Genomic DNA, 25106 nt, shown 5'->3' on the forward strand with positions numbered 1-25106 from the left:
AAACCATATAATGGTCAGTCTGCTCATGCTGCTATAAAAAAGTACTGCAGACTGGTTAATTTACAGGTAATAAGCATTTATTGCTCACAGGTTTGGGGGCAGGAGGTCTAAGGTCAAAGCATGAGCATATTGGGTATCTGGTGGGGGCCTGGTCCCTGCTCCAAGATGAATCCTTGCATGGCAAGCTGTTTTCACCTGAGAGAGGGGAAGGGAAAGGTGTCCTCTCCATCTCTTTTACAAGGGAATGAATCCCACTCCTCAGGGCAGAGTCTTGAAGACTGAATCACCTCTTAACACCATCACAGTGGGGATCAGATTTCAAAATGAATTTTAGAGGCACTCATTCAGACAACAGCAGTGACATTTAGGCTGAGACTCAGAAGGTCATTTGCCAGCTAGTTCCAGAAAAATGGTAGATAGTGAGTTTGTGAAAAGGATCCAGGTCACGGGGGCTCCTGAGAATCACAGGGATGTTTCTAATCCTCTAACCATCTGCAAAACCAGTGTCAGAATTATAGGTAGCAGGCAATCTCATGGAATGTTTTTAATTTAGCATGTGGTGACCCATGAAAGTCCTTGATAAATACCTATTTACGACAGTCTCTGATAAATCATAGTGAATGTTATCAGTAATATAAATAATAGCTAATTCATCCAGCAGCATGTTTGTTTCTCTGCTTATCCATTTCTTTCCTCTTTCCCTTCCCTTCTACCTTCCTCTTTCTCCCTCTTTGTTTCCTCAGTTAATGCAGGATGGATGCCACTGCCTGGGAGAAAGCCAGAGGGTGGTTGCTGGTCTCTTTTGGTCAGCCTGTAAGATTGATATTGGATGGCTTTGAGGGCAGTGGCCTTACCACAGAATTTCAGAAAAATAAGCCAGGAGGGAGAGACCAGCAGGGTCAGCTAGGCATGGTTTCCCTTCCAAATGAAGCACTCACAAGCTGATCAAAGCAATCATTTATTTTCGGTGAAGAGTGGAAACAGCAGCCCGGCCGTCTGTGCTCCTCCGAGAGGCCCAGGTCTCCAGATTCAGTCATCCAATCTAATCTTCCCACAGGGTTGGAGCGTCAGACAGCATTTCAGGGACTTCTGGCACAGAGCCACAAGCTCTTCATTTTTCTGACAATGACGCATGCATTTCCCTTTAAGCTGGTAGCATTTCTCATCGAAAAACTCATTCTTGGCTACACAAGGGAAAGAGCCACATGGGTCAGTTGTCTTTCAGCTGTGACCAGGTAGTCACAGACATCAGCCAAGAGTTCTACACCATTGTCAGAATGCCTTACCCTGCCAGGAGATGAGGTGTCAGGGAACTATTTTCTGTATGTTATTTCTGTCTTTTTGTTACATGGGGTGAACGACCAGGGAGAATCCATTTGTCTTGCAGCATTTGCATTAGGCTATGTGGCGTCTTCAAGAAACAGATGCCAACATTCTTTTATCCAAATCTATTAAAGTAATGAGCAACTTGTTCCTATAAACTTCTCTGGAGTCAGGAGTTTCCTTCATACCCTCTAAGATTGCTACCTGGTGAAAGTATGGCAAGACCTGAGGTTGAAGAAAGGGCACGAGACTAGAGCAGAAAAGGATAGAAAGAAAGAAAAGAAATAGCAAAAGAAAACCCCTAAAGCTTACTGTGGTAGATAGAGTAACGTGGCTGCTTAGAAAGACTCGATCTGGGCCAGGCGCTGTGGTGCATGCCTGGAATCCCAGCTGCTCAGGAGGCTGAGGCAGGAGGATCATGAGTTCAGAGACAGCCTCAGCAACTTACCAGGGCTCTGAACAACTCAGTGAAACCCTGTTTCTATGTAAAATACAAAATAGGGTTGGGGATGTGGCTGTGTGGTTAAGTGCCCAGAGTTCAATCCCTTGTACAAAACAAAACAAAACAAACAAAACAAAAAAAAACAAAACAAACACACAAATACATAATCTGATTTCTCCTCCACATACCTTCAAAATGTCAACCATGGAAAGCAGGCACTTAGGGAAGGAAGAGGGAATGTGTCAGTACTGTTTCCTTAAGTCTTTTTCTCTCTCTCTCTTTAGTATGGGGACCCAACAGAGGGGTGTTTAACCATTGAGCCACATCCCCCTTTTTATGTTTTTATGTAGGGACAAAGTTTCTCTGAGCTGCTCAGGACCTTGCTAAGTTGCTGAGGCTGGTTTTGAACTTATGATCCTTCTGCCTTAGCTTCCTGAGCTGCTGGGATTATAGGTGTGCACCACCCTGTCCAGCTCCTTAAATCTTTCTCTGTTATTTTACATAGATTCCAGTTCTTACCTTAGTACTTATAGCAGCAGTAAGAGCATCTTGCTTCAAGTACAGACAGTTCATCTTACCTGGGTTAACATTTTAGAGTTGACCAATAGAGATCTTTGCAATGTTAGTGTCAGATGTAGGCAGATTACATTTAATGTCAACATATTAAAGTGTCTAATTAACATTAGGATAAGCTTAAATCTAGATGGATGAATGCCATCCCATGCACCGACCATTATCTAGCATCAGCACATCTGCTCAAATAGAAATACCCCCCCCCCCGTTTCAAAGCCCAGAGAACTCTGGATGACACCACAGTGGCATATATATTCTATTCTCTTCTCATACTGCAAGGTCATCTCAGGCTAAACGTAGAGGACTTTGTTTTGAAAGAGTCCTCCTGATGAGTCCAGTTCACAGTAATGGCCCAGGAGCCTCTAGAGGGAGAGAGCATCTGTGCCCACAGGGCTTCTAATGGACCATTACAGATAGCCATGTGGGACTTGGTGCACCTGTGTGTGAGTGCACACATAAAGTGCATTAAAAGTTGCTTTAATTTAGATACGTTAGGTAATTTTATTTTATGCAACCTTGCATTGTGTTGGCTAGTCACGGAATAAGACTCTGTGACCTGAAGTCACCGTGAGTTGAATTTGTGCCAGAAGCCAAAGATATAAAGATATATAGCTCCCTGGTACAAGCTCTACCTGGTACAAGTTGAACCTTGTGCCCTGATTTTGGGGAGATACAGCTGGAGCCACTGCAGCTGCCCAGAAGCAGGAGAATACGGCAGTGAGCCCTGGTGTGGGAGGAAATCACAACTATCTTTCATGGAGGCAAAACAGAGCCAGGCTCCAACCCTGGCTCCCTCCTGCACACACGTATGATTTTCACCTTGTTCATATTTATGTCTATAAAATATATGTAAAACAGACCCCCCCAAAAGCTCTGAATTCCATTGAGTAAGAGGTGGGGTCTCACTTTTCTTAAAGGCACTGGCTTTAGAGAACTGCATACGTTTTGTCATTGAAGCATTCACCATGGTGTCCAGCTTGTAGTTTGCTAAAGTAGGTTAACTGACAGCACCTACACCCTGCAGTTTGTCCTAATGCCATGACGTCAGAACGTGAATACATGCTTCTAACCCTATCCTCTTCCATTTCTCCCCCTCTCTAGCTCTCTTTCTTTCCTATTTTATTTTATAGCCTAACCAGATTTTAAAAGGCCAGAGTATTAAAATCTTTTTTAGACATTTTTGTGATTTTTTAGCATGGAATTGTGAACCAAAGGCATCTTTCCTGACTTCCCTTAATTTATTCCAACCTGTGACAACACTTCATGGACAATAATGGAAAATACAAAGGATTTATAGAGGGTGCAATTATAGAAGGAGGCATTGCCTTCTGCAGCAAGTGTTGCCACGCAGGGCCACCAGCCCACAGGTGCCCTTGCATTTGAGCTGTGATCAGCCTGGGTGGTCACACAGAGACCCTCTGTCAGAGCCACCTCCTCTGCTCACATTCCCTCCAAAGATGCTCATTTACCTGGAGCCAGAAAGAAGAGAGCAGCAAATAGAAAGAGGCCAGTCTTCATGGCTTGGAGAGGGTTGAGAGATCAGCACGATGTTCATGAGAAAAGGGCAGCAAACACCCCCATTTATCCATTTCTCCAGAACAAATGGCATCTTGATCAGTGAGGCTTGTCAAAAGCAGGCGTCTCTGTGCTCTGCCAGGTGCAGTCCACAGACCAGTGGGTGTCAGTCTGCAGCTCATCATTTCTCTGACCCTGGGAAGTTCCCAAGAGGGAAAATGGAGGTGAGGGGAGAACAGAGCACGCACACGTGGATGACCAGGTGTAGATACCTGAGGCAGAAAAACAATAGCTCCGTGGCTGGACATTCAGCTCCCATGCGGACTGTGCTCCTGATGGTTTCACGTGCAGGTGTGGGGTCGGGAAAACGGGTGCTGTGGGGCTTCAGCTAAGAGCTGGTGTCGGTGAAGTCCAGACTCAGTTTCTGTGCACTCGGCAAAGAGCCTGATCTAAGCACATTCTTCATTATTGTTTAGGAATGTAGATCTTGCTGAGTGCTTCCCATTTTACATGTTATATGCATCCCACACAACTTTGAGACTATTGGGTATGTGACTAAGATTTTCTGTGTGTGTGTATGTGTGTGTGTGTGTATGTGTGTGTATTATTTTAATTGTCCAAACATTTATGGAATTCTAAATATCCTTAGTAACCTTAAGCAAAAACAATGCCTTTAACAGTGAGATCATCTCCAATGAGGAAAAGCAATCCAAATGTTACAGTGCCACAGTCTGGCTGGGCACAAATCACGAGCCACTGAAGCAGGAACAAACTTTATTTCTGAACTCCACCAGCACACTCCACACACGCTCCTTGGGAATTCTCTCGAAAGCCACGCAGCTAGTCCAGGAACAAGCAACCAGAAATATCCCTCCTCTGGCACTTCCCCAACCAATGGGAACTCTCTGGGAATCCCTGTGAGAACTCAACTGGAACTCAATGGGAACTCCGTGAGAACTCGCTGGCATCACCTCTCAACCACTACTTCTGGCAAAAATGCCATGTGTCATCCCGACTTGGTTGTGGCCCTCAACATCTCCCCCCTTCTGTTTAATTAAACAACAAGCAATGTGGCTTAGGGACCGTCCCTGTTAGGCTGTCCAATACTACACATGGTTCTTACCCGTCATCGGATGAGCTGACTTCTAGGCGTCAGCCTCCAATCTTAGGTTGGTACCACTGCAATTGGATCATACCCATCACTGACTACCGGTCCAGCATACAGCCATACTTGTGGATAGGCCTTTGCACCAGTGAGGGGGTGAGGTTCTTTGCCTCACCCCTGTTGGCCCCCAAATTTTAGACCATCACTAGCAGAAGGGAGGAGGATACAGAAATGCCATGACACCAAGCCAATTGATGGCTCCTTTGGAAAAATTGTATCACCGGTGACACCATCAGCAAAAATACGCCAGCACTACCACAATTCGCTGCACCAACAGATAGTTCACAATGCATACAAGTGATACATAGTCCAGGCAAGTTCTGCAAGCAGTTCAAAGCAGAGGAATCCATCAATATGTCCATTTCCTCCCAAAGTAAATTGACTCCTTGATTGAGCATTACTTATTGAGTTATTATTCATTGATGCATCAGTTTATACAGTTTGTTGTGATAACTATCGAAGAAGCTGTAGTTTGGTTTTCACCGGTACTGGGATGAAGATAGGAATTCTGGCAATGATGCTAAAAAAAATTATATAACATTCCAACAGGTACTAAGAAAACAATTTTCTGAACAATTTACATTATCCTGAACAGAATTATTAAATACAATGAAAAGGAAAGGTGAAAGTAAACAAACAGTTCTGTTAACCTCCTTATTTGTTCACATATTAAAACAATCCTCAACAGCTGTTTACCCAATTTAAATTAAACCATTAAAATCACATGAATAAAAAAAATTCAGATCCATTTTTTCATGAGCGCTCCTCATATATGATCTATGGACATATGCACACACAGACATACAACACAAAACACAAGTGTGCACACATAACATACAACACATAAGACAATAGTAAAGGCCTTGTAGCCTTACACAGGTGAAATCTCCATTGCAATGTTTAAAAACTCCACAGTCAAAAAATAAAACTGATCAGAAAACCAGTAACCTAGGTCTGTATGAGCTCAACAAATAAAATAGAACTTTATGATGTGGGAAAAGGCAATAATAAAATAGATATTGAAAAAAGCATCCTGGTTACCACCTGGGTTTGACTCTTTTTTGGATATCCCATCCTTTTTTTTTTTGTAACTTGCATATGGGTCTGAAGGTATTCCCACAAGCAAGCCTCAAAGTTTTTTACATTTGAAATAGGCTTTAATGGTGTTCATTATTCATTAGCCTCCAGGTGTGGGAGAACCACTGTTGCAGATGTAAGAATAGCCAAGCTGGAGCTCTGGATATCAGCTGTTATGGATTTGATACAAATCATCTTCTTTTTGGTCTGTAGAAATTGCTTTGGTTAGTCTCTCTGGAATACAAATCGGCTGCTGTTCTCCCTGTGCAAACACACAGACAGAACCCCTACTCCAGACAATCACTGGGTCAGGACCTTTCCATTGTCCTGTTAGAATATCCTTCCAAAGTACCTGAGGCTTATGTACATTTTTTGGACACATATGCCTTTCTGCAGCACTAAGCCCTGATGAATCCAAATTTAAAAAGTTTAGAGTAAAAAGGGATATTTTAAGTTTATCTTTGGGGGATATATACCCCTTTCCAATGCCCTCTTTTTGCTTTAATAAGTACATTTTAATAGTTTGATGAGCTCTTTCAACTATGCCTTGTCCCTGTGGATTGTATGGGATTCCTGTTATGTGAGTAATGCCAAATGATGAGCAAAATTGTTTAAAAGAGGTAGAAATATAACCAGGACCATTACTATTTTTAACTGTTTTGGAACACCCACAGTGGCAAAATTTTGTAAGCAATGAGCTATAATATCTTTAGATTTTTCTCTGGCATGAAGGGAGCCCATCAAAAATCTGGAAGAAGTATCAACTGTAACATGCAAATATTTTAATTTTCCAAATTCTGGCAAGTGTGTGACATCCATCTGCCAAATATGGTTAGGTATCAGTCCTCTAGGATTGACTCCAAGATTAACTTGTGGTAAAAAGGTCACACAATTTTGACATTGTTTTATTATTTGTCTAGCTTGTTCCTTAGTTATTTTAAAATGCTTTTGTAAAGTATTAGCATTGACATGGAACCTTTTATGAAAATTTGTAGCTTCTTCTAGTGTAGAGAAAATATGTATGTCATGTGTAGCTTTATCTGCTAAATTGTTGCCCAAACTAAGGGCTCCAGGCAATCCTGTATGTGCTCTGATATGTCCTATAAAGAATGGATCTTTTCTGTCCCAGATTAAACTTTGTATAGTGGAAAACAAAGAGAAAACAGTAGAGGAAGGGGAAATCCTACCAGCATCTTCAAGGGATACTATAGCATTAACCATATACTGACTATCAGAAAATAAATTAAATACGGAATCTTTAAACATCACAAAAGCTTGTAATACTGCATTAAGCTCTACCATTTGAGCTGACTGTTTGGTTACTAAAAATGTAAACATTTGATCAGGGGTAACTACTGCTGCTGTACCATTATTTGACCCATCAGTGAATACATTTGGAGCATTCATGATAGGTGTTTTTCTTGTCACTTTTGGGAAAACTACAGAATGCGAAGACCAAAAAGACAATAAAGGATTAGATGGTAAGTGATTATCAAATGAAACATTAGATTTACACATGATTATTGCCCAAGTATTTAACTCATTAGCTAACTCATCAATTTGATACATAGTATATGGAGTAATAATTTTATTGGGAGAAATTCCAAACACTCCCTTTGCTGCTTTTATTCCTTTGAGTATTAATTGTCCTACAGCCTCAGGATACCTAGTAAGAATAGTGTTAGGAGAATAAGATAAATGTATCCACAATAATGGACCTTCTTGCTAAAATACTCCTGTAGGAATATTTTTTTGTTGGTAGTACAATAAATAATAAAGGCAAACTTATATCAATTCTATCCAAATGCATACTTTCCATATATGTTTCAATAATTTTTAATGCCTTTCTTGTTTCAGGTGTTAACATGCGGGGTGAATTTGGATCTGATGGACCTTTTAGGATATCAAATAAAGGTCCCAACTCTCCTGTTGGTATGTCTAGATAAGGCCTTATCCAATTTATATCTCCTAATAACCTTTGAAAGTCATTCAGTGATTTGAGTTGATCTACTCGTATTTGAATTTTTGGTGGACGGACCATGGTTGAGGATAATAGAACCCCTAAATAATTAATTAGAAAATTTAATTGTACTTTATCTATTGCTATCTCTAGATTATAATTTTTTAATAAGTTTGTAAGTGTGGCATAACATTCTAGCAATGTGTTTTTATCTTTGTGTGCTAACAATACATCATCCATATAGTGAAATATTTGTAGTTCAGGATTTTGATTTCTAAGTGGGTGGATTGCTTTGTTAACATAAATTTGACACATAGTTGGGCTGTTAGGTATCCCTTGAGGGAGTACTTTCCATTCATATCTCTGATCAGGACCTTCATGATTCAGTGCAGGGATAGTAAATGCAAAACGTGGACTATCCTCAGGATGAATTGGAATTGAAAAAAAAAATCTTTAATATCTGTAGCTAAAACATACCAGGTTTTTGGCAAAGCAGACAATTGAGGAATCCCTGATTGAGCAGGTCCCATAATAACCATCTCATTATTAATGGCTCTTAAATTTTACAATAATCCCCATTTACCAGATTTCTTTTTAATGACAAAAATGGGAGTATTATAGGGAGATACGGAAGGTTGTATATGTCCCTCCGCTAATTGTTGTTTGACCAGGTCATGGGCTGCTTCTATCTTTTCTTTAGTCAGGTGCCACTGAGGAACCCATACTGGTCTTTCTGATTTCCAAATAATTTTTACTGCCTCAGTGACCCCTTCTGAAAACCCAATCCATGTCTATTTATTCCTTGATCTATTTGAATTGGTGCTGCTATGCCTTGTTCTCCTAATCTTTTTTCTTTCCTAAAACCTTGTCTAGCCCTAGTAGTGGGCGCATTAAGATTCATGTTATTTGTTAATGTAAAACCTAATTGATCTAGGACATCTCGTCCCCATAAATTTATAGGAAGATGATCTAATACATATGGCTGTATAGTTCCTTCACATCCTTTAGGATCCTTCCAATCTAATACCATTGTACTTCTATGGGGATTAGTCGCCACTCTTAGGCCTCGAAATGTTTGAGTGGCTTGTTGTAATGGCCAATGTTTTGGCCATTCTTGAAGAGATATGATGCTAAGGTTTGCACCTGTATCAATAAGCCCATTAAATTCATGTCCTTGAATATTTAGTTTTAGCATTGGGCAAGAATCTAAATTTAAAGACAGCATAGTCCAATCTACACCTGTGGAGCCTAATCCCCTGGAACCTCTTTCTATACTACTACTGGAAAATTTATCATATAGGCTGGGTATTATTAATAACTGTGCTATTCTATCTCCTGGTGAAATTACTGATATACCCTTTGGAGAACTAGCTATAATTTTTATTTCACCTTCATAATTGGGATCAATTACCCCAGGACTTATCATAAGTCCTTTTAGAGTTGATGAACTGCGTCCCAACAATAAGCCTACTGTTCCTTGGGGAAGAGGTCCTTTTACTCCTGTGGGAATGATTTGAACTCCCATCTCTGGAGTTAGTACTTCTCTGGCTGAGGCGCAGATGTCAAACCCTGTGCTCCCTCTTGTTCATCTGATGAGAGATCTGATGGATAACATGTCCTGGGCACTACCCTGATGGTGTTGCTGGGTTCCTCCATGGTGTTTCTGGGTTCCTCCAGTGTCCTGCATATTTGTGGTCGTGGGCCCCGGAGCATTGGGCCCCCCTGTCCGTTTTTTGGCAATGGAGCCTGATACCTTTCTCCACGGTATCATGGGTAAATACCTGGTCCTTGTCCATTTTTTGATAATGGAGTACCCTCTATGGTGGTTTGAGAACGGCATTCATTAGCTCAATGTCTCCCTCTATGGCATCGTGGGCAAATACCCGGTATTCTATTCCTTTGATACCTAGTTTTGTTAAACCCTCCTCCTATGGGGCAATTCCTTTTAAAATGTCCTGTTTGTTCACAATTGTAGCATGTTTTTGGCCTGGCATCTAAAGCCTGTTGTACTGCAGCTGCCATGACTTGCCCTTGTTCATTAATGTCTCTACATAATATAATATATGTGTTTAAATCTCCATGTTTCCATGGTCTAATGACCTCTCTGCACCAACGATTTGCTCTGTCATAAGCCAGTTGTTTAATTAATGGCATTGCTTGTTCTGTATCCCCCAAAACTCTGGTAGCTGTTTGAATAAGCCTATCTACAAATTCAGCATAATGTTCATTAGCTCCCTGTATTACCTTAGATAATTGACCTTGTAAATCTTCATGTCCTTGTAAAGTCTTCCATGCCCTAACTGCATCTGCAGCAATTTGTGAGTATATAGCAGGATCATATCTAATTTGTTGCTGCTGATCCTCATAAGGTCCTTCTCCTAACAACATATCTAGATTTCTGTGAGGATAACTGGCTGCTGCATATCGCCTAGCCGTCTCCGTGCAAAATTCCTCATTGGCTACCTTCCATAGCAAATATTGTCCTCCATTTCGCACAGCTTTACACATGCTAGCCCAATCTGCTGGCGTCATGTCCAAGTTGGTAATGGATTCGACCATGCTTACAGTGAAGGGTGCTTGGGGACCATAGGTTTTTATAGCCTCCTTTAACTGCTTCACTGTTTTGAAATCTAAAGCACAGTGAATTTGCTGGCCTCCTGCCTGCTCAAGTACAGGGCATGCTAATCTTTGAGGTCCTGTCTCAGGATCCATCTATCAACTACGGGGGTTGAGGGCCACTCAGCTGTCTCTATAGGTGGAGCTGTTGGTTGAATTACACCCTCTGGTGATAGAACAGTGTTAGTAGCAGTCTCCTGTTGTAGCTTTTTCCCTAATAGCCCCTTTTCCTTTAAATTTTCTTCCTCTGTCTGACTAGCTTGAGAGACCTTCTCTTTTGCTTGATCTAACATGTTTTCTACCGTAGTCTGGACCTCTAACAATTTACTTAACACTTTTTCAGTTTGTTTTTTACTAATTTCTTTTTTTTAAAATTTTTTTTATTGGTTGTTCAAAACATTACAAAGCTCATGACATATCATCTTCCATACATTTAATTCAAGTGGGTTATGAACTCCCATTTTTTACCCCAAATACAAGTTGCAGAATCACATCGGTTACACATCCACATTCTTACATAATACCATATTAATGACTGTTGTATTCTGCTACCTTTCCTATCCCCTACTATCCCCCCTCCCCTTCCCTCTCATCTTCCCTCTCTACCCCATCTGCTGTTGTTTAATTCTCTCCCTTTTTTCCCCTTTCCCCTCACAAACTCTTATATGTAATTTTGTGTAACAATGAGGGTCTCCTTCCATTTCCATATAGTTTCACTTCTCTCTCTCTCCCTTTCTCTCCCCCCACTCATCTCTGTTTAATGTTAATCTTTTCCTCATGCTTTTCTTCCCTGTTCTGATCTTAGTTGCTCTCTTTATATCAAAGAAGACATTTGGCATTTGTTTTTTAAGGATTGGCTAGCTTCACTTAGCATAATCTGCTCTAATGCCATCCATTTCCCTGCAAAATCCATGATTTTGTTGTTTTTTAGTGCTGCGTAATACTCCATTGTGTATAAATGCCACAGTTTTTTAATCCATTCATCTATTGAAGGGCATCTAGGTTGATTCCAAAGTCTAGCTATTGTGAATTGTGCTGCTATAATCATTGATGTGGCAGTATCCCTATAGTATGCTCTTTTAAGGTCCTCAGGGAATAGACCAAGAAGGGCAATAGCTGGGTCAAATGGTCTACTATAAAGATAACACAACCCAACAAGATAACACAAAACAAAACCGAAACAGAATGAAACAAGATGACACAAAACAAAACAGAAACAGAATGAAATAAAAACGGAACAAAAAATTGTTGTATCAATTTTCCTATTTTCTTGACATGTGCATTTGTGGTCTATTTCTATCTCTTCCTCAGGGGTGAACAACTTCAAACCTTGAGCCAACCATTTTTCCCAGTTTGTCTGAGAAATTTCTAGGGATAGACAGCTTGAAACAAAAACAAAACAAATCAAAACAAGAACACATTGTTTTTGAAATGGTCACCCATTCTCTCACCTTCCCTTAGGGGCGAGCAATTTCACTTACTCCCGAGCTTCAGGCATTCCCCGCACAGGCTGCCAAATTCCGCAGTTTGGCTGGACACAAATCACGAGCCACTGAAGCAGGAACAAACTTTATTTCTGAACTCCACCAGCACACTCCACACACACTCCCTGTTAATTCTCTCGAACGCCAAGCAGCTCGTCCAGGAACCAGCAACCAGAAATATCCCTCCTCCGGCACTTCCCCAACCAATGGGAACTCTCCGGGAATCCCTGCGAGAGCTCAACTGTTACTCAATGGGAACTCCGTGAGAACTCTCTGGCGTCACTTCTCAACCACTACTTCTGGCAAAAATGCCATGCGTCATCCCAACTCGGCTGTGACTCTCAACATTACAGGATCCCATCAATTCCATTAATTACTTTCCTTAATTTGGATTAAATCAGTTATAAGTTATGCAGAGAAAGGCCTGAATTATGCACTCTAATTCTTCTCCTTTGTGTGAGAGAGTGTGAGAACATGAAATCTATTTTTTAAGAGAACATGAAATCAGGATGATAAGTGATCCTGCTTCTTCTTACCCTATTATGGCTGCTACTACAAGCTGGGATGCCTTGGAAGCATTTGTTAAAATACTAAACTCTGAAAAGCAACAAATGAGTGCTGTGTTGATGAAAGTATAGTTTTCATACACGATCTGTGTGAGATCATCAGTTTGTTTATATCATATTGATATCAATACATGATTAAATATGGAAAGAAAAATATAATCATTCTACAGTGATTATTTACACTGTACAGAATCTGTGTAGATAGCACCATAGCCAGAAGATTGAGGTCAGCACTAATAGTGTTGAATCATATACTGCATGTACACCCTGCAATCACTGATGGTAAAAGAACACATCAGCCCTTTGGATCCCTTCTTCCAAAGTCTAAACCCCAAATCCCAGTTTAATCACTTCAATACAGCGGATAAACTTAAATTTGCTATTTTAGTTAGTAGTCATGTACCAGTTTGCATTTCTTGGTTTTCACAGCAGAACACTGGTTCTATAAGATGCTAGCACTAGCTCCCAGTGACTAAGGAGGCTGAGGCAAGAAGATTGCAAGTTCAAGGCCAGCCTCAACAACTTAGTGATGGCCTAAGAAACTTAAAAAAAATAATAAAAAGGGCTGGGAATGTGACTCAGTGATAATTGCCAGGACCAAAACCAAACCAAACCAAACCAAAACAAAACAACAACAACAACAAAAACAAATGTGAGCACTAAGAATAGTTTGGGGAAGGGTATATGGAAACTCTGTACTCTCTGTAATTTTTCAGTAAATCCAAAAAAAATAAAATTTCATTTCAAGAACCTAATATGCAGTATTTCCAGTTATTCTTTGCTATGTGGGTTTGCTATCTTTTGTGTGCATGGATTGTACTCTATGAATGATTTAGCTGGGGATGACATATTAACAAGTACACATCTTCCCCATCTCTTTCCAAACCTCACTTAAAAAACTTAAATCCAGGAGAAATGTAAGGGTTCTGTGTTTGGGATTCCGATCTCGGATGACTTCATGGCTGTGGCATGCTTGGTGGCTGGGAAAGCTTCTGTGCAAAATACAGAATGTCTAGCTGCTAGGAAAGCTTCTGTGCAAAGGCGCGGGATGCCTAGCTGCTGTGCAATGCCCTGCATGAGGAGGCTTTGTGCTAGAGTCTTATCAGCCTTGACCTTAATCTCAGGCTCTCAGTTCCTGGAAATGAAGAAACTCTCTTGTCAGACAACCACAATGTTTCACCAGCTCCACTGCACCTGAACCTGTCCCCATAACAGTCACTTTAAACAATGGACTTTCTTGAGAGCTACACAGGCTCCTAACATTGCACATTGCACATATAGTATATAACTGAGGAATAAGCAGCATAATGTTGCTAACTCTGTAACCTGCCTGATGTCACAATGAACAATAATGCACTACTGATGCCAGTGACCTAATGTAACCTGTTGATACAAATAAGCTGGCAGCTTGGACAAGGGGCCATTCTGTCTCTGTACCTTGCTTCTGTTTCCTTTTGATTTCTTTATAAAGAAAAGACAAACTTTCAGCCACTTTCAATTATATACTATCTTGTTTCTATACTTGGTCTCATAACTTGTTTTTGTTTCTAATAGAATGAGTCTAATTCACCAAGAGTGACAGAGCCTGCTTTGTTGAGCAGTGGTTGACCAAGGTTGCATGAGAGGGGTGTCCCTCCCAGGAGACTATCTGGAGACAGTGATGTGAGGTCATCACCACCAAGGGGAAGAGGGCAAGGCCATACCCCAGGGAAAGGGGAATCCAAGGGGCTTATGTGTCTAGATGTTTCTACTCTACAGCAAAGCAGGGAATCTTTGAAGGGCAGGAGTGGGTTGGGGTCTTGTAGCTGCAGGGTTTGTCTAATGTGTGGTTATCCTGTGTTGGATGCAGTTTTGGGGGTATGTAAAGCAGGCAGGCTCTAAAGGGATGATTATATGCCCATTTGAGCTGTATTTAAACTAATTGGAGATGACAAAAATTTGAGTTTGGGGCCAGGAAGCTGTAAGCTACAGGGACCAATAGACAGGGCACATGTTGAACCCACTGAAGTAGCAAAGAGGCCCTGCCATTCCCAGTGTGAGGACAAGTCTTTCATTCAGGCAACACTAAGGGGGTGGTGAGGATGGCCTTACTCCATTTGAAAACTCCAGTCTAAAACCTGCAGTCTCACCAGGCACACCCACAGAGCCCTCCAGTAAGGCCTCAAACAAGTTACTTCCCCTCACCCTGATAAACAGAGTGAAGCCCCTGGCAGGCTGTCCTCACCTGATGAGAGGGAAAGGCGAGAAGAAGAGGGTGGAGACCACCAGACCAGATGTTTCTAACCCCAGAGTAAATGATGTCACTCAGAAATCTGGTGGTAGCTGATAAGGATTGAAAGGAGGGTCAACCCCCCCCAAATTTAGTATAAATAATAGAGCTGATGAACAGGGATTCAGCCAGCCAAAACAAGGGTGCACTCGAGCTGGAGAGCCTGATGAGGATCTGACATCCCATCACTTGTCATCATTTCCTGAGCCTCTGAGTGATCCTCACTGCTCTCAAACTCTACCGGCCTCTTCCGGACCTTGGTGAGAGCCATAACTTCTCCCTACGACCCTGTTCTCAACCAGTCATCCACTCCACCGCCAGGAAAACCTGCCTTGTTTCCAGACCTGATCACCGTGGTGTGGTCTGAGTGAGTGTACATCTGCTGGACTCAAAGCCTAAGACTTAAGATCTTTGAACTTAGCATGCAGAGGGAATGTCTGTCATTAGCTTATCATGATTAAGTGTGTTTTGCAGTGCTCAGAATTAATCTAGAATTGTCTGCTGTGAATTGATTAATCTAGAGTTGTTTGCCGTGAATTGATTATGTCTATTGCAGTGCCTAGCATTACGAATTGTCATTTTCTTGATTAAGAACCTATAGAGTGAAACTGTATTGAGTAATTTGAATGAATAAAGCATTGAAATGGGTAGAAGCACATGAACATTCTTTATTCCTCCCCTCGACTGCATACATCACAATTTTGCCCCATCACGACAGGGGTCAACCATCATGTTATTTTCCTAAAACTGGACATTTACTCCAGTTTAAGAGCAGCTTGAATGTATGTGGCTTATTAAAAAATTAAAATGCAAGATCCCTTGTTCAAAAAATGAAGAAAAATATTATCTTAAATCTACCAAAATGGATATAGAAAAGGAGATACACACAATGGATTATTATTTAGCCAAAAGAAGAATGAAATCATATCATTTTTGAGAAATGGATGGAACTTGATATTATCATGTTAAATATAATAAGCCAGACTCAGAAAGATTGCATGTTTTCTCTCATGTGGGGAATCTAAAAAAAACAAAATAAAATAAAGACAATATAAAAGAAGGGGCTATTAGGGAAGTGGAAACCCAGGGGAGGTGCCAGGGGAGGGTAAGAGAGGGTGGATATGATGGTCAAAGTGTATTGTATGTCCATATGGAAATGTCACAACCAAACTCATTATTTTACACAATTGACATATGCTAATATAATTTTTTAAAACTACCAAAATATAAAGGTTTTTACTTTTTCCGCAGGTCTTACAATATGACATAATATCATTTATTTGCTATTTGCTTTCTTGGACACAGGAATTACCAGAGGCCATCCCAGACCCTTGCAGAGGTTCTTTGTTGATTCTCTACATTAACCAAGGGCACACACACCCCATTACATTAAAATAGAAATGAGCCTTTTGTCCTCTCCAGGAAATCTTGAACCCCTATCCTATAGATCTCTCTTTAAAGACAGCGTGTAAAGTCCAGTGGCACTGTCCCATCAGATGTTTAAAGACAAATTTCTATAAATTTCAACACAGCAGCTTCAGAGCATTAAGTCCTAGTGGGTGGGCAGGGGACTATGTGACTTGGTCATATACCCATGAAGTTGGGACTGCTCCAGGTTATTAAAAACATCTAAATGGTGAAGTCCTTTGGCTCAACCCTTTATCTTCTATGCACACAAGTGCCAGCCCAGCTCCCAAAGATGAACTGCTACAAACCACAGAAGCAGACATAAAAATATCATCACATGTGCCCTTTATAGGTCAGGGAAGGTTCACTATGAATTAATGCACCTTAAAAAAGTGTTTAAAAAAGTTAAGTAAAGGTGCGGCGATGAATATGAAAGTGATAGCAGTGGAACGGGACAGACTCTGGTGCTCCAATTCCTAGCCAGGCGTCCACTCCAAGACACTGGTCAGAACTTCAGACTCCCCCAGTGGAAGGCTGATGGGTGCCAGCGTTTTTATCTATGCTGTGCAGCCTTGATCCTGGCAAATGGAGCATACAATTGTGCTTTCTTTGTTGATTCACTTCATTGACCAAGGGCACACCCCATTACATAAAATATAAATGAGCCTTTTGTACTCTCCAGGAAACCTTGAACCTCTGTTCTGAGGAGTCTCCCTTCAAAGATGGCTCCATGCAGGAAGATGTTTTATTTTGTCATTGCTTTGTTCTTTGTTTTGGCTCAGTTTCCATCAGGTAAATTAAAATGGATAGAATTTTGATGAGGCAGATCATAAAGCTTGATTATTCCTCTATGTCCCACCCTAAAATCATCTAAGAGCCAGGTGCACCTGGCGCCAGTTTGGTTTTTGTTTTTTGTAACTTGGTCTGACTGGTTACAGGAATTCTTGTCCTAAGAAACAAAATGCAGATTGCATCTTTGTCACCTGTAGACACTGATGTGCAGCCTCCAGGGTGGGAACCTGGTTTTATGTGATGTTACTTCCTGTGTTGATATTTGTTTCTAATATGTATTTTGTTTTAAATTTAGGGTGCCGAGCAGGTCTTGATTATTACAAGTCACTTCCTGGAGGTAGGTGAAATCCTTTGTGTATAGTTTCTCCTTTTCTCTTGGGAACTCTGGCTCTGGAGCTCTCTCTGCCTTGAGAAACCAAGGAAGCCATGTAGGAGTGGAAGAGAAGGGCCTGAATTCCGGTCCTCCAATTCTATCATTTCTTCCTCTTGTTCCCAGCACCACATTTGGATTTTTCCATTTCACAGAACCATATTTCTGTTTCTGGACTGTATTACTTTGGCCATGAGGATTTGGACCCAGGGACTTTTCCCATATGCTCGTGGAGCATGGGTTCAATCCCACACCAGCCAATTAGCAGTGCCTGAGATCAAGCTGCTCATCTCTTAAGTCCAGATCTAACAAGGACTGTCACAAACACATGTTTCTGGTGAATGGAGGATGGAATAGATAGAGAGGACTGGTCAGTGAAAGCTGACCCTCACTCAGTAGAGCATTCAAAATGAGGAGCCCAGACCTCTCCCTGGGGAGTTGTCTTACACAGGAGGACAGCACATTGTGAGCAGAATTGAAGAGTATTCCTGGGAAACTGTGAGAAGAGTTTGGACGGCATTTCAGAGTGAGAGGTGTTGAGGGTGCTGCCCACTGAGTGCTGGCTGTCCGTGTGCCAGGCACTCTGTTGTGACAAGGATTGTGTTATTTAATCTCCACCCCAGAGGCAGGCATACCACCACCCAACATCCTCACATCACTCATTTCATTTAACCACTAAACAAATAAAAACTGCAGGCAGGTGTTTCTAGAATGCCTGCAGGACAGATGAGCCACTTATTGAGGATGTTCTGCCTTTATGAAGCCCCAACAAGAATCCAGCCTGAAACTCTGCACTCTGTTTTCAAAGACCCTTCCCAACCACAAGATACCCTCTCCATTTACACCTAGCAAACTCTCAGTGTTTCATGTGGGTGTTTTCTAGGTCTGTAACACTTTGCCTATTGCTTTCTTTTGATGAGAACAAGACTGGAAATTTTTGGACAGGAGGGATCGTGGTTCCTCTTCCTTATAATCCTCCCCACTACAAACTACAGAGAACACAAGCTCTTTGAAGAATCTGGGCGAGGTCTTGGAGATATGCCTTATGACCACACATCTGAACCCTCTCTCCTTTTGGTGGCTTTGACCTGTTCCCTGTTCCACAGATAGCCAGGAAAGCCTTCTCAGCCACTCTTTCTTGGCACAGGTGAATTTGCCGTTTGTGAGACCTGCAGGCTTGGTCGTGGCAAATGCAGGAAGATTTGCCTGGAGGGTGAGAAGATTTATGGAAACTGCAGATTGAACTTTTTCTGTTGCCGACCCAAGATCCTGAGATAGCAGACCAGGCTCTGGGCCTTGGAAACAGAACAGGATGGATGTTCAAGGAAGGTCAAGAGAACTATGAGGCCTAGTCAAGTCATATTGTGAGTGTTTCAAGATCATGCTCATTTCTTTCTCTCTTTGTTTTGGTTTCCTTGTCTAGGTTTAGTTTTCAGAAGATACTTTATAAAAAAAAAATCTAGACATGAGCCAGGCATAATGGTGCACGCCTGTAATCCCAGCAGCTCAGGAGGCTGAGGCAGGAGGATCACGCGTCCAAAGCCAGCCTCAGCAATGGCAAACCACTAAGCAACTCAGTGAGAACCCTCTCTAAATAAAATACAAATTAGGGCTGGGGATGTGGCTCAGTGATTGGGTGGCCCTGCATTTAATCCCCCACCCCACAGAAAAATCAAGACATGAATGAATAAGGAATAGCTACCTACTGAACCAGGCACTGGTATGTACCATGAATTATTTTTCTGTACTTTCTCACTGGAGTAAAGATTATGTTGAAGGATATTTTTCATTATGCTAATTTGTATTTAAAGAAATTGAGACCTAGGGGAGTTGTCATTTGCTCAGAGATATAGCAGGGAGTCAATAAATGATGTGGGCACAACAGTCAAGTCCTGCATGTCCAGCTACATGGACTAGTTTCCATAGAATTAATAGGTAAATGGAAGTAGATGCACATCTGTGAGTGAGTAATGAGTCTACATAATAAAATAAGTTACTTTTATCCAGTGCATTTTTTGGTATTATAATATGTGGTCTTCATTGATTCTAGTATTAAAGTGTATTTTTATAACAACTCCCATCTATTCAGTTAATGCCAGTGGCACAAATTTTGTTTTTTCGTTCTTACCTATGAAAGAAAGTGGTCAGAGATTGATTTGAAACATTCAGCACAGCATGTAAGGAAATGAGTGTGTAAAGTCTGTGTGATACAATTCGTAACTTCACTAAATAAAGGTCACAATTATCAACCATGGCACTGGAGAGATTGCTCAGTTTTAACATGCGAGTCTGAACCAGTTTCCTGGAGTGTTTTTTGGCCATTTGTCTTTTTCTGCTCAGGTCATTCCTTGTCGTCCCTGCTTTGCTCCGTGGCTTTGGCTCTGTCTTCTGTGAACTGCCCTCACCAGGCCTCCAGCTCTGGGGTTTCAGTGGACGTGGGCGTCAGTGGGGAGGTGGTCGTGGGGAGAGGCAGAACTCAGGGCAAGTCGCCCCCACTCTCTCTTGCCCTCGGGCTCCTCCATCTCCCAGGGAAACTGCTTCTGCCCCCCACCCCCCAGCCAGGACTTGCTCCTGGGCTCCCGTCTCCTCCTGGGTTCCTCCAGCCACAGGCAGTGGGGACTCCAGTCGTGGCTGTCCCCGGGTTGCCTCTGCACACTCACCTGTCCAGGCCTTGTCTTCAGCTGTGCGCGTCCCTCCTATGGAACTAACTGGGAGGGACTCTTCTCATGCCTGGGCATTGCCAGTTCATGGTCAGGTCTCTTACTTGGAGGAACTGGTCTTTAGAACACATCCGAAGTGCAGCTGTCCTGAGCCATCTGCACAGGAGTCACCTGCAGGACGGGACATGTGGAAGTGCCTTAAGACTCTGCAGCTCGGGAGCCACCAGGCTCACAATGCTCTCTGAGCCATCCCTGTACCCCCTGCACATGCCCCCCCTTGGGTCTCCACAGGAGGGACAGCTGATGGCCTACAGAGCACCGTGAGACTGGGGTACTTCCTACTCATTCCAAATACTGCTTTGCTTGATTTAAAACAAACAAACAAAGAAAATTAAAAATAGCCTGCAACCTTTCAGAAGCTTTTCTTTTCAATACAGAAAGACCTGTGTGTGTGTCAGAGTTATCCAGAGTGGGGGCTGGTGGCTGTCTCCTGACATTACTTTCCAGTTATCCTGTGCACACCTGGCGCTGGGAGGCCTACAGCCTCCCCTCTCTCTCTCTCTCTGACTCCATCCCTTTTTCAGCTCGAGGCTCCTCTTAGCTCTTTCCTAGGCTGCTCCCTCCTTCCCTGAGCGCCCAGTTCTTCCCAGAGAACAGTCTTGGCTCACAATAGTTAGTTGCTACTTGAAAATTCAGCTCTTTTTGGTGCCAAGAGGAAGGTGGTTGTTGGCTCAGATCAGCTTTGTTGCTTTGTTGGGACTTGGGGACCTCAGGAGTCTGTGATAGGGAAAGTCTTCTCAGGGGTGGACAGGTCAGCAGGAGATGGCCAGGGAGAAAAGATCTCCGTCATCTGCTTTTGCCTGAAGCACTTGCACCCTCAGCAGTCTCTGCCACTCTCCTAATGAGCATAATTTTGACCCTATTGATCTTTAAAATCACACTTGTGACCTTATTACACTATTGACACATTATTCCTTCTTGTTTCTTGGTTCTGCTTCAAAATTCCCTCACCTGAAGTGGAATGACAATGTTTTCAGAGCAAGGTTGATCAGTTTTGGCCGAAGTCTCAAATGATACAGAATAAAAAGTAAATATCGTGAATCCCCCCTGGCCCAGCTGAGGCACTGGACCACAAATGCAGGATTAGCAAAAAGGCTGATCCCATCCCAGATTCTGGATCACTCAGCCTGGCACTTACTTAAACCTGGAGGAAAGAAAACCCAGGAAACAAAACCTTGGAAATGTCCTGGCATGCTGAGATGCACCTCGGCTATGCCTCTCGAGGAGGAGACTGAGGTCAGCATCTCACACCAACCCTGTCCGATGGGCTTCAGGAAGACGCCTGGGAGAGTCTAATGTAGAACCCTGTGGGGCTCCTGTGGGCTCCCACATGCAAACATCCACAGGCAGAAAGCCCTGTCTGGAGTGGCCTGAGGGGAGGAAGGTGTGGCTGCAGTTAGGATCCGGGCAGCACAGCAAGCTGTATGATCCCTGTGGCCACGTGAACCCCATTCCAGTCACTGGTCTGAAACAGTCCCAGCCAGAGAAGAGCCAGAATGTGGCCTGTTGTGGCAAAAGAACCAGCAGAGAGAGGTTTTAGGATATAGCTCTGGGGAGAGAAGACTTGAGGGAAACTCATAAGAGGTCAAGTAAGCACACTAACCATTTAGGCAATCACACAATGCTAGGGGCTGCACAGGAGCCTTGAGATGACATGTAAATTTGTCCAAAGTAGGTCCACTTAAAATACTACTGTAGTCATTTTGCTGTTAAATGAAACACCATAAACAAAACAGTTTGAAACAGCACTTATTATCTCACACTTTTGTAGGTCAGAGTCTCCACTGGGCACTGGTTTCTATGCTCAAGATTTCACAAGACTAAAACCAAAGTGTTACCAAGTGTTGACTAGGGGTGTGATCTCACCAAGGGCAAGAGTTCTGTTCCAAACTCACACAGGCAAGAGCCACCTGACCAACTCTAGCAACTAGAGGCTTTGTAGAATCACCTGCTAGGCTTCTTTCCAAAAATGGCAGCTTTGCCCCTCAAGATCAGCAAGGAAATCTCCTATTTCAGAAATCTCCAATTTTCTCTTACAGCACCAATAAATGGAGTTAGAATACAATTTCAGTCTAGTATTAAAATTAAATTGGTATTAATACAATCTAAGTATCCATAGATTATGACATTAATCATAATCACCAAGGCAATAATTTATGTAATAACTAAAATATATACCAAACAATGATAAGGTAATTAGAGTATCAAGTTGCATATCTACTTAAAACAAAACAAAACAAACAAACAAAAAAATGAGGAGATAACCTGATCACCTTTAAAGAATAAATTGTAAAGTGGCAGACATAAATGCCACTTTATAAATGAAAATGGATTAATCACTCAATTAGAGATTGGCAAAAATGAACTTTAAGTAACATTCAACTGTATATTGTCTACAAAAAATAATAAAACACTTCGGATTAAAAAAACAAAGAGCTTAAAGTTAAAAGAATCAAAAAGTCTGTGTCATATATAGTGTAAGCAAAAGAGAGCTACAGGGCCACACTAATAGTAAGCAAGGGCACATTTAAGATAAAATGCTCTTAGAGACAAAGAGTGCATGTATAATGATAAGTGAGTCAATAGATAATCAAGATGATAGAGCAATTATAAATGCATATGCACCTAACACCAAGCTACAAAATACTTGAAGGGAAACCTGAGAGAAGCAAAGGGTGAAATTGGTGAATTAGCAGTAATAGTAGGGGAAGCTTGGAGTGGAGCAAAACCACTCACCTCCTGGTCAGGAAGCAAAATTGAGGAAAAGGGGAAGGGACTGGGGCCTAAATCCCCTTCAAAGGCATTACCCCAAGGACATAAGGGCACTGCACTGCCTCCCAGGTGTGCCCTTGGTGTGCCAAGCTTATATCACATGTACCTTCAGGGACACGTAACCCAACCTATCATGCATGTCTTTCACAGTGACCACCTTTCCCCACCAAGCGTGTCATCAAAGATGCCTTCTCAGCAAACCCACCTTGGTGCACCAATCATATTTTTGTGATTGTTTGGGGATTATGTGGACAAGAAATTAGAAGTCGTCATGAATTTCCTTTTTATATTTGTGGCTCCAGAAATTCCATATTAGTTTATAATTGCCGGGACAAATTATTTATTGGCAGTATGTGAGGCCATTTTAGCAGCATCTGGTGCAATAGGCCTGGGGTTAGCAAGTGCTCATGTCCTACCTTTCTTGGAGGTTCCTGTCTTTCCTTGCAGTTGATGATGTTTTGCTGCCTGTGACCATGGATTTCTAAAGAATCTGAGAAATCTAATATTTTAAGGAAACTTCATATTGTCTTACAATTTATTATATATCTCAAAAAAACTAGAAGAGAGGAGTTTGAAGATTACCCCCCCCAAAAGGAAATGCCAATTCCCTTGATGTGATTACTGCACACATGTATCAGATGGTCACATGCACCCCACATACATGTGCAACTGGTATGTGTCAATTAAAAATAACAATTAAAATGAAACTGTATGTTGTAGCTGGCTCTGCATCTTGATGTGCATTTGCTTGGGGTGGGAAGAACTTCTTTTCATGTCTTTCCTTTTTTACAATCATATGGGAGGTACTGACCATCACATGACATCATGTAATAGAAGCCACATTTACAGTTTTCCAACCACACAGCCTAGCTGTCAACAGGAAAGATGGCTCATAAATAATAATACTAGTGATTCAAGTATGGATCTTTATAGAAAAAAGCATCATTTTGACTGATTTGCAGGAATTTTAAAAACTGCTGTATTGAACCATAAATGAAGGAGGTATAGTTTATTCACATAGCACTGCATTTGAAGACAAGCCTACAAGTTTCCTGTGGAGTCCATTTTCTGTTTTTAGCATTACTGCAAATGCCACACTCCATCACCACGCTGGGCTCTTCACCACGTCCAGGGGACTCTCTGGGAGGTGGTGGCACCTGTCTTCCTTGGAAGCACACTGGCAAACCCCTTTGCACAACTCCCACATACTTCTTTTTGAAATTAACTTCTTGTTGGAAAACCAGAAAAAACAAACACACAAACAAACAGTAGGATTTTAAAAACCTAAATTCCAATCCTGGGTGTCATAAATACAGTTGTTTAGGTTGTGTAACCTCAGGCATGTTCTCAACTGAAAAAAAAATCGTATTTGCTTGGTTTTCTACTGCTCTTTTCTGTTTCATTCATCTTCACAGTAACCCTTCAACTGAAGGCAGCACTGTACTCATTTTATAGTAGAAATTCAATCTCAAGAGGTCACATGATCTACCCACGATGTCACCTGGGGCAATCTATTAGGCTGAACTCCATTTCCACACTCTCCCTTGGATCCTGCTACAGACACAAGCCGCGTTCCTGCCTTATTGCATTAAGGAGCAGCAGATCCCAGCTCCCTTTCAATGATCCCATTTTGGGCTTCCACTTGCTATGTTTCTTCTTTCAACTAGTCTGAAAGTTGGAAAGCATATAGAGTTGATCACTGAATTTCCTTATCCTGGTTCTTTGATCTGTTTAAAATTTCTTGTACTTCTAAATTAAACCAAAAGAAAAGTTATTTCTATAAATAGTTCCCAGGGCTGCTTGCCTCTCTGAAAACGTTGGCCCTAACAATTTCCATGTGTCAAGGCAGAGATTGCTCACATTTCATAGACATCATCAATCAATTACTTCTTTTGCCTTTAAAGACACCATTCCACACTTAGAACCAATTCAAAACAAAAGAAATCCTTGCCAATGCCTTTTCACAGTACAGTCCCCACATGTACTTTCAATGACTTTGTACTCAGTTGCCTGTCTGACTTCATCTCGGAAATGCTAGGATGCTACTCTCTTTCC

At 41.8% G+C, this 25106-nt stretch overlaps 2 protein-coding genes across 3 annotated transcripts; one reads left to right on the forward strand and one right to left on the reverse strand.

The window, feature by feature from the left end:
* Window positions 1-1029: 1029 nt before the first annotated feature.
* LOC124080958 (beta-defensin 106A-like) lies at window positions 1030-3856 on the reverse strand. The gene is made up of 2 exons (XM_046427048.2): window positions 3808-3856; window positions 1030-1184 (listed from the first exon to the last, which is right to left on the reverse strand). The coding sequence occupies exons 1-2, from the start codon at window positions 3854-3856 to the stop codon at window positions 1030-1032; spliced, it is 204 nt and encodes a 67-aa protein (XP_046283004.1).
* A 4091-nt stretch (window positions 3857-7947) lies between these two features.
* Window positions 7948-19568, forward strand: LOC124080963 (beta-defensin 105-like). Of its 2 annotated transcripts, none has more exons than XR_006847921.2 (3): window positions 7948-8027; window positions 17485-17526; window positions 18707-18777. XR_006847921.2 is itself a non-coding variant. In XM_046427052.2 (3 exons), the coding sequence occupies exons 1-3, from the start codon at window positions 17120-17122 to the stop codon at window positions 18835-18837; spliced, it is 243 nt and encodes an 80-aa protein (XP_046283008.1). In that variant the 3' UTR covers window positions 18838-19568. The 2 variants fall into 2 exon arrangements, 1 of the variants encoding a protein (XP_046283008.1); XM_046427052.2 differs by lacking the exon at window positions 7948-8027 and adding an exon at window positions 17120-17189 and having other exon boundaries at window positions 18707-19568.
* The last annotated feature ends 5538 nt before the right edge of the window (window positions 19569-25106 follow it).

The sequence above is a fragment of the Marmota monax genome, unplaced genomic scaffold (assembly GCF_021218885.2).
Source record: "Marmota monax isolate L192 unplaced genomic scaffold, Marmota_monax_Labrador192_F-V1.1 WCK01_AAM20220418_F8-fsc01247, whole genome shotgun sequence".
Classification (NCBI taxonomy): domain Eukaryota; kingdom Metazoa; phylum Chordata; class Mammalia; order Rodentia; family Sciuridae; genus Marmota; species Marmota monax.

What these genes read in the sequence shown, in the direction of transcription:
- LOC124080963 (XM_046427052.2), top strand. Translation starts at nt 17,120, where the DNA reads ATGGCTCCATGCAGGAAGATGTTTTATTTTGTCATTGCTTTGTTCTTT. An exon ending in TTTGGCTCAGTTTCCATCAG is followed by an intron (nt 17,190 to 17,484) that starts GTAAATTAAAAT and finishes TTTTAAATTTAG; the next exon opens with GGTGCCGAGCAGGTCTTGAT. An exon ending in TTACAAGTCACTTCCTGGAG is followed by an intron (nt 17,527 to 18,706) that starts GTAGGTGAAATC and finishes TTCTTGGCACAG; the next exon opens with GTGAATTTGCCGTTTGTGAG.
- LOC124080958 (XM_046427048.2), bottom strand. Translation starts at nt 3,856, where the DNA reads ATGAAGACTGGCCTCTTTCTATTTGCTGCTCTCTTCTTTCTGGCTCCA. An exon ending in TCTCTTCTTTCTGGCTCCAG is followed by an intron (nt 1,185 to 3,807) that starts GTAAATGAGCAT and finishes TCCCTTGTGTAG; the next exon opens with CCAAGAATGAGTTTTTCGAT.